Source organism: Cyanistes caeruleus, chromosome 2 (assembly GCF_971803275.1).
Source record: "Cyanistes caeruleus chromosome 2, bCyaCae1.hap1.1, whole genome shotgun sequence".
NCBI classification, from domain to species: Eukaryota; Metazoa; Chordata; class Aves; order Passeriformes; family Paridae; genus Cyanistes; species Cyanistes caeruleus.
Genome location: NC_141702.1, coordinates 48,194,119 through 48,203,800, shown reverse-complemented (window position 1 = coordinate 48,203,800; position 9,682 = coordinate 48,194,119). Strand labels below are relative to the sequence as shown.

At 38.9% G+C, this 9,682-nt stretch overlaps 1 protein-coding gene across 2 annotated transcripts in view; it reads left to right on the top strand.

Moving 5' to 3' along the window:
- The first annotated feature begins 425 nt into the window (after window positions 1–425).
- The window catches only part of FRK (fyn related Src family tyrosine kinase), a 48,781-nt gene continuing 39,524 nt past the window's right edge, over window positions 426–9,682 (top strand). Inside the window, exon 1 of one of the 2 annotated variants that reach the window (XM_023923970.2) lies at window positions 426–1,511. In XM_023923970.2, the coding sequence (XP_023779738.2) occupies window positions 1,081–1,511 (431 nt within the window). In that variant the 5' untranslated portion in view covers window positions 426–1,080. The remainder of the gene's footprint in view (window positions 1,512–9,682) is intronic. The other variant, XM_086876857.1, reaches the window with a different exon arrangement.

Here is a 9,682-nt window from a genome sequence, read left to right as displayed (position 1 = left end):
TCTGTGGTGATTTCCAGGAGTTACAATTTTGGGTTGCACCGCTGTGATACAGCAGCCAGCCCTTCAGCCTGCTTTGCCACAGCAGTATCCAGATGCCCATGTTTGGTCTGTATGCTGGGTTAGAGATGCTTTAGAAATGGGAATATACAGGTCAATGCATTGTAACTGTTTGCAGGGTGACTGGAAAACCATTATTTTTATATAGGGTTGATTTAATTAGCCAGCCACTTAGAGAAAACATTTTTGGCTAACAGCTTGGTTTCCTTAAAATGCAGAATAAGGAATGACTTAAAATATGCTGCTTTATTACTGTAAACCATACATATTTGGTTTTCCTTGTAAAAAGTGCCCATCCAAGCTGAATAAAAAAAGAAATAAAAAAAAAGCCAGAGGGTTGGTTTGGGGGGCGGTACTTGGCCGGGAATGTGCCCAGGTGTGAGTGAGGGCAGGAGCCACAGGTGCACTCCTCCTGGTGAGGGCGTCTGCCAGTCTCAGGTGAGCAAAGGCTTCCCACTGTGAAACGAAACCAGTACAAACCAGGAAACAAAAATTCAACCTGTCCACGTCAGACTGCTGAGAAGCAGGCAGGTCAGTTTGGTTAATCATTGCCAAGACATTCACCACTGATCGTATGACCAGACCACATCTGAGATAAGAAAACATCCATCCTGAGCAGAAGGAATTGAAAAACCTCCCTTATTTACATGTTCTTGCTTCATTGTTTTGCTGTAACAGAAGAGGCTGCTCACTTTGCTGTTGTTCTCAGAGCTCAGCCCAGCACAGCCGTTGTGTTGCTTTCCTGTTCTGAAGAGGAAGTAAAAAATTCCCTGCACACGTGTGCTGGCACTTGAATGCTAGGTTTCACTCCCTAATTGGGAGCCGTCTGTAATGAGCTCTCCCTGGGACTCAGAGAGGAGCTTCCAGCTGTGCCAAGAGCTGTTTCATTTTGTGCCAAAGGAGAAGGGGGAGAAGAAATCCACAAAAAGCTAAGATGTGGATGGTGCAAAAATTGGTCTAAGAGTCTCGCAACCAGGAAAAGCAGAAGAAAAGCAGAAGCAGAGTAAGCAACAAAGAATCAGGATGGGAAACTTCTGCCAGAAGCACTGTCCCTGTTTGGAGCCTTACCTTCCCTGCTTATTCTTTGGGACAAACTGTGAGCAGGAAGACAAAGGAGGCCAGATCTTCACCAACCTTGCTGTGGTAAAACCTGACCTCCAAGCAGGACAGAAGGACTTAGAGAGTAAGATAAAAGAGAAACCTTTACCTCCATTGCCTGGCCAGGATCTAGCAAAAATCTGCAACTTTGTGGCACTGTTCGACTACAATGCTCGCACTGAGGACGACTTGAGCTTCCGAGCTGGGGATAAGCTGGAAGTGCTGAATGCATCCCATGAGGGATGGTGGTATGCCAAGCTCCTCCTGCCAGAGGGGTCAGTCTGTCCTGGCCGCAAGCTCACGGGCTACATCCCTGCCAACTACATAGCTGCTGACCAGAGCATTGAAGCTGAGCCGTGAGTAACCCCTGTGAATGTTATGTGAAATGAGACTTTTTTCTGTTATGTTAAATGGGCTTGAGACAGGAGGTCATGGCCTTTTCTCTTGCTGAGTAGTACCCTGCCACACTCAACCTCCGGTGGTACTAGAGGTGGTAGCACTAGTTGGCATGCGCAAGGAAAAGACACCGTGGTCACAGGAAAATGAAGTACCAAAGACAGAGTGTGGAGGGGTTTTATTTTGTTTTAAATAATTTCATTCTGTGATATACACTAATCAGTAGTTTAAAAATCATCTGGGATCATCAAGCTGGTTACTGCTGTGATGGTTTATTATTTTTATTTGTATAAGAGTAATGTGTACCAGATGATATCCAGAGGGTAGAGATATATGGCCCTGCCCTGAATAGTGTTCAGCTTAACCAGCTTCAAAGTTACCAGTGAATCAGTTAAAACAAGCTACCTTTACACCTTTTTATCTTCCAAATGATGGGTGAGTCCCTAACAGGAAAGTTTCTAATCTAGAAACTTCTAGATTTTTTCTAGACTTCTTCGTCTCTGGAGGCAAATCTCTGCTCTCTGGACAGAATTAACTGCAGCAATTACTGCAAAGGGCAAAAGTGCATATAACAACAGAGTACAAATGAAGTTGTTAAACTTTCACAAAAAGTTTAATCATCCATCCCATCTTCTGCCCCTTCAAAACATGCCAAATCTTATTAAATATTCTGAAATAGATCAGGAATCACACAGAATCAGTTGTCTCCCTGGTGATGATGAGTAAGGTCTGAATCAGCCTGGGCTGCACCGTTACTTCTGTGTGTTGAAGTCAGAGGCAAAGTTTGCTGAAACAGGTCTGACTGCAGTTCCAGAGGTATGTTTTGACAAAAATTTTCACTGTTCCATAAGCGACATTCATTATTAGTCTCAGAATGAATATTGACTTTAGGAGGGATGGTGATGCAGCCTTTCAGTTACATCTTATTTGGACCTGAAACATCATCTTTGACCTGAACTGACCACTGTACTGCCACAGGCTAGGAAAATTGACTCAGATATGATTATACCAGTCTTTTAACAGCTGTAGGATTTTTACTAGAGGCATTTTAGGGGAACTCTAAGATTAATCGCTAACCTGAAGACCTTAATTTCCAGAATTTGACCAGCTGTTTCTATTTCTGTATTCAGGCAGACAAAATTTTTGATGATCATCTTCAAAAACATTCTTCCAGCTGGAGAAATTAATCTGCAGGAAGGCATTTTCTGAATTCCTAGACTCTAATTTAGCTCAGCTTGGCCTTTGCTCTCTTTCAAGAGCTAGTTTTCTTAGAAGTCGTCAGATTTCTTCATGCTGTTAATACTTTGAAAGTAATTTTTCTCAGTTATACATCTCAGCTCCTAATGTCCTTATCTTCCTATATCTAGAGTTTCAAATACAAAGTTAAGTTTGCCAAAGTGTATTCTTGTATAACCTCTGTTTTTTTACTTGTTACTGAATCAATTTTATTGTGTTTTACTTTTTTATGTACCTTTCTCCCTTTTTAGTAAAGACTAAGTCAAGAAAACATTTTTCTCTATAGATTGTTAGAAAACTGGAGAGGAAAAAAATGGAGAGTTTTTCCAGCTCTCAAATGAAATAATTTCTCCAAAATGAGCTTTTTATTTCACAGCATGATTAATGTGGCTTATACATGTTGTCTTTTCTGAGATTTCTGTCTAAGTCACTTGTCTTTAGTGATCTTCATATGTATATAAGCCTGACTGCTGTCAGCTCACACACATGTAATAATAGACTAAGGTTAGAATGGACCTCTGCAGGAAAATTATTTGAAGAGTCATCCCAACTTAAACCTGGCCAAAATAAAGCTAGACCTCTTTGCTTTGTTGGGCATTTCCAGTTGAGCTGTTCATCCTCACAATGAGGATTTTTATTGCCTTGTATCAAATAGGAAGATCCCTTGCTACAATTTCCTCCAAGAGTTCTCTGTCACCCACCCTCTGTAGTTTACACATCTGTGTTCCTTGTGAAAACGTAAGAACAAGAGTAATCATGGTTTAAGAAACTGCCCTGTTTTCCCTAAAGTAAAGATTGCAATTAGAAAAAAGATTGTTCTAGTACCTCTTTAATTAAAATTTAAAGATTAGATCACTCTCTCTCTACCCCAGCTTATCTTCTTTCATCTCTCTATTGGTGTTTTAATTCCCTTTGGTGTAGGCCAACCTTTCAGGGCCATGATATAGACATTTGTGGACATACACTAGGTTTCTAATGCATCCTTGCATCCTGTATGGCAGTCCTTTATGGTCCCAGCACAGAACTGACAAAGAGTGGAAGACTCACAATCTTGTGTTCACCTGCCAAAATGCACATTTGCCATATATTTGCAGTGTGGTTTTTTATGCTTTCAATATTTGCCAGTTGATCAACAGTCTTTGACTTAATCGAATACACATTTTGTAGCACCAGCCAGCTTCTGTACATCTGCAGAGACAACAGGAATTTTATTTCTGGAATGCATCTCCATCTTATTAGACAAAGAAACACTGGCTATTCTGTTCTGAGAAACAGACTTAATTCATGGTGTGACTCCTAGGGAGCTTGGGAAGAAAACCAGATTGATCACATTCTTTAGCAGCAGATTTCACAGATTTCAGCATGTTTGCGTAGAAATTACGCTTCAGAAACTGCATTCACATGCATGCATGGCTACTCCATAAAGTCACTGCAACAAGGGAATAGAGGGGCATGAAAGGTTCTACACTGAGAGATGACATGGCCACTCTGTAAGTTTAGCCAATAGATGCTTGAGATCTGCTTGCAGAGTAGTCAAATTTCTTTTGCTTACCATTTTAGTTTTGCCTGTGACCTTCAAGAGTATTAACAAGCAAATACATCCGTCCCTCTTTTATCAACATGTTGACATGGTCCTTATTATAGAGACAGTTAGAGATCAGATAGTCCATCTGGATCTGTGTTGTCAGTTCTGGCAGAGAATAATGCTGGGTCATTGCTTGTTCTCAGCAAGTGCTGCAGCAGACCAGTTTTTCTCCTTGCTGGTGTCTGAATTTTTATCAGAGAGAAAAACATGCTTTTTTTTACTTTTCCTTGGTAAGAAAGAGAATGAAGTAAAACAAGAAGGAAAGTGAGAAACTTCTTTAGATAACAGTTTTTCTCCCTGGATGTCTCTAACTGTCTGACACGACTGAGGTAGAGCTGATAAGGTGGATCAATATCTGGGGAAAAGGGCAGAAAGGATTTGCAATATCTTTTGTTTTGCAAACCAAAAAAATAAACACTATTCATAACAAAGGCAATTTTCATGTATCCTTGGCTATCAGAACTGAGAAAGAATGAGACTTCTTTACTTTGTTGCTCTCCTCAGACCAAAGGTTATTGGTAGAAGTATGCTACAATTGAAGGGGGCATTTTATATATTATATTCTGCTAGTGTATTTATATTACATAGTAGAACTAAACTATATCAAAAGTCAAACACTTATTTGTGCATGATTTCTTGTTAAGAAAAAAAGCTCATGTTGCTTCCTTCCTTTGGCTTTAGTGATCTCTTCATAGGTGAATTACTTAGATGAAATTAGTAACAATCTGTGTGAATAGGGAAAAAAAAAAGGTAAATCCATGGCTTGAGATCTGTCTTTTGCAACATTTCAGTCCAAACATGCTGCACACGATTAAATGCATTCAAGAAGTGCACACCTGCTACGATGAAGTCTGTCTGTTGTGGACTGAGGAAACAAGGCCCTCCATTTTTATATTTACCAGCAAAGCATCTTCTCATTGCTGAGCTCTTCTAGAACCTGCAGTACTTCTTACACCAAAAGCAGCCTGTCAGGTGGAGAGATATCAAAGGAATTGTGTTTTGTGTCTCTGGAGACAGGTGTGTTCTCCTGGCCTCACCTGGGGTAGGTGGGACATGGGAGTTGGGGAGTGGAAGCATTAATTTGGCAAAGCATTGTCACATAGCAAACTTTCTCTTCATAAGGAAATAAATCTGATACCCTGAAAACATTATTTTAAATAATACCTGACCAAATGCAGACACAAACTATGCTAATGATAAATTAGCAACTGTAAGAGCACTTGGTGTTTTCTTCTCTCTGCATCACAGGTAGCAGTCAAAACCATGAGCCAGACAGATTTTTCATTTCTAAGGTAGTTTGAATGAGGTTGTATCTGTTGCATCCCATGAATTTGGAATGCTCTTCTTTCTGTGTTTAGACATATAACACTTAGAGTAAGGAAAACAAAAAACGTTATTGGATAGAGAATCACATAATTTAATTTGCACATCCAACAAAGGATGATCAGAACGAATAACTTTACAAATACCAAAATCTGAATTAAAAGATAGATCTTCTTGGCAAAGAGTGTGACCTTCCTGCCTCTGTGCTCTTTTTCTATGTCTGTTATTCTGCACTACAAACAGGAACCATAGTAACACATTCACCTGCTCTTGTTTTATTACTGCCAGTTGTTTAAACTAAACAAGAAAATGACATAGTGCAAATTGTTCTGGACAAAAAATACGACCCAGCTCTACAGTTAATTTTAATGAAGCAAAAATGAAAGAAAACACCTCACTGCTGGAATGACATGAATTCTGGTTTTGATAAAGGATAAAGACAGATAGATAAAAAAGATAAAAAAAGATAAAGGAAAGACAGAGTGTACTTAGAGGGGGCTCTTGTCTGCCGTCCTGATGGATCTGTTGGCTGATTATTGAAAGAAAACTTACAATCTTAAAAACATAGACTTACTGAGGTTGAAAAAGACTTCTAAGATAATCAAGTCCAACCATTAATCCAGCACCACTGTGTTCACCAGTGGCCCCAAGAGCCACATCCACATGCCTTTTGAACACTTCTGGGCATGGTGATTCCACCAGTTCCTCAGGAAGCTTGTTCCAGTGCTTGACAATCCTTTTCATGAAGAAATGTTTTTTTAATAACCAATCCCCTTCCTTGGAACAACTCTTCCTCTCTTCTTGTCATTTGTTATCTAGAAAAACTGACCCCCACCTCACAACAACCTCCTTCCAGGAAGTTAGAGTAGGTAACTATTGTAATTTACTAGTAGGTAAATTCCAGGTAGTTAATGAGATCACCCCTGAGCTCTTTTTTCTCTAGACTAAACAACCCCATCTCCCTCAGCTGCTCCTCCTCCTTGTGCTCCAGTCCCTTCCCCAGCTCCATTGCCTTTGTCTGGACATGCTCCAGTGTCCTTCCTGTAACTGAGAGTCCAAAACTGAACACAGGGCTTACCAGTGCTGAGTACAGAGGGACAATCACTGCCCTGGTCCTGATGGCCACACTGTTGCTGATACAGGCCAGGGTGCCACTGGCCATCATTCATTCCATGTGTTCATGCCAGCATTACTGACACAGGACTGCTGTGCTAAGGGAAGCAAATCCATACAAATTCCTAGTAGATTAGGTCAAAGACGATCATAGCAATTACTTTTAACTTTTGTCAGTTTCAAAAATATTTCTTATCTCTTGTATCTTATGTAGGTATTTCCCAGCTGGTGGAAACTGAGCCCCAGACCTAATCAATGAAACCTCACCAGTCAATTCCACAGTGAGCTTTTTAAACAACCTTCTGAAAGCAGAAGTGTCTTGTAGGTTATTTTTGTCAATCTCTGTAATTCCTTCACCTTCTGTTACCTGACTCAGCTTTAACTCTTTCACACATTTACTGAATCTCAGTTACTATATGTGAACAATAAAGCTTTCTTTGGGCTGACTTGTTTTAGACTTCCTGCGCAGTGAGGCTTTTGGGGTTTCACTGGTTCATGTGGGTCATTTTTCAAAGTGATATTTACAGTCAAAATGTCTAGAGGTTTTTTAAAAAGTGAAACCTTAGATCCTACTGAATATCTGAGAAAACTGAACGCAATCCACTGTGGTTTCTGTGTGCTCCCTTTCTCTTGCTCTCATAGTTCCTTATTCTGTCACAGTACAAACTCCAGAATCACGACTAACCCTTGTACTGAAATGAACTTGTAGAAATTGTTCATCACTAACGTAACTGCACAAAGTACTAGTAGGTTGCATGTTCTTGGAACCTGTTCAGTAAAAAAAGTCATTCTTATATACTCTTTTGGTAGAAAAGGTCTCTATCACCAAAATATGTATTTAGTATAAAACAATGAAAAGCCTAAATGTGAAATTCCATCTTTTCTTTCAATTGATACACTTTATCTATGGGTTTTTTTCCGTGTGTGCATACATGTGTACACACACTCAACACAGAGAAAGTTTATAAAACTGATATTTTTAAGATCATGCAATACATGCAATACCATGTGAGATGAGGTGTGTATTGCAAAGCTAAGTCATGTTTTTGATTTTTTTTTGACTTGGAAGTACCTTTTTCAACTTGAAACAATGGAATACTCCAAAAAGCTAATTAAATTAATAATTTAATTTCTTTAATGATGGTTAACATTCCAATGCTGTCTTCAAGCACATATCAAACTTTGACTTATTCTTTTTTTGCTTATTTCTTAAATATTCAAAGACTATACTGAACACAAAAGGAAATGGTTTACCAAACTTAAAATGACCCAATTTTTACAAGTGGCAGTACTATTTATACATCCATGTGCATATCCACATCCAGAAAATGTGTCTCTGCTCAGAAAGTGGAAAGAATTATGGCATTGTAGATGACTAGTTCATGAAAACTTGTCTAATTAAGTTCACCTATTTTCTGGCAATGTGTTTTTCTAAATATACATTACTTTGTCTATTCAAATTCTGGGAAATTAGGAAAATTTATCCTACCTTGTCTTTATTCAAAATTAGTGTGAGTATTATATATTATAATCATTAACTACTAGTTTTCATTACCCTATTATGAAGAATATGGCAATGAATCCTGTCAACACCAAATAAAATGTCCTTAAAACAAATCATGCAAACAGCCAGTTAGCTTTCCCTAAGGCTTGGTGGCCTTTACAGTGCCTTTTAGAGGAAAAAAAAAAAAGAAAAAAAAAAAAAGAAAAAAAAAAAAGAAAAAAAAAAAGAAAAAAAAAAAGAAAAAAAAAAGAAAAAAAAAAAAAAGAAAAAAAAAAAGAAGATAAAAGGCCACATCTGGGTTATAACAACTTAATAGTCCTGTTTGGTGGGTTTTTTTCCAACTCAGTAGGAATAAGCATTGTGCATGCTACCATAGATTAGTTGTGTTTGAGTAATGTTGTTGGCAAAAACATTCTCCAGGTATTGTACGATGTTTCCTCAATAGCTGTCTTTGATGACTCTCTGCCCAGGACAATACAGAGCTGTGCAGAGCTGAGTGATCTCTGAGCAGGTTTAGAACTGAGAAATAGTAACCAACAGTTCAGCCAGGCTAAGAAGTCCTAAAGCTGGGTTCTTTTAAAGTAAACTAGGTCAGTTATCTCTGTGAAGAATTATTTTGTCACATGTGAAAAGCACTGTTGGTTATAGAAGACTTTCTTTGTGTAAGATTCTATCTGGACTGAAGAGATTAAGACATAAAAACGTAAGAGATACCCTACAAGGTCAGACCAATGGCTCCCTCTAGCCCCATTGCTTTCAGAAAGGATTTTGTGAAAAGTGCACAAGCCCATCTACTTTCTTTGGTCTCTTACCTTTGTACTTCACCACGGGCTGGAACTGTTGTATAAGCAAAGTCAAGGGTACAACACTGCCACGTCTAATTACGGACCTATTGTCAAGTCTGCTTAGCAAAACCATAGGTGCTGACACTGCACAATTCCTCATTTCTGCTGGTGGGCAAAGACCAAGCTATTAGGACAAAAAAACAACCCCACAAAAAACCCTCTCCTATCTGCAGAAAGTTTTATATATCTAAACAAATGTTTGGCTTATTTTTTTCCTGGATTCTTGATTGCTTAGTCATGAGTGACACACACAAAAAAGGCATGCTGAAAATAAATAGGCACAAAAGGAAATGGTAGTACTGCACAGTCCCTGTGACATTCAGGGACTGGTTCTTTACAGTTCTCACCTATCAGCCCTTTCTACACTAATGCCTCTAAGTCAACCCAGGCTGCAGGCATCAATGACTTTACCCTTACAGATTTATCCGTAAATTAATTTTGCTCCCTACCAAAGATGTAGTGCTAAACCCAGGATATGTCCTGTTATTATCCTAAAGATATTATGTCTTTAGAATAAGCCAGCAT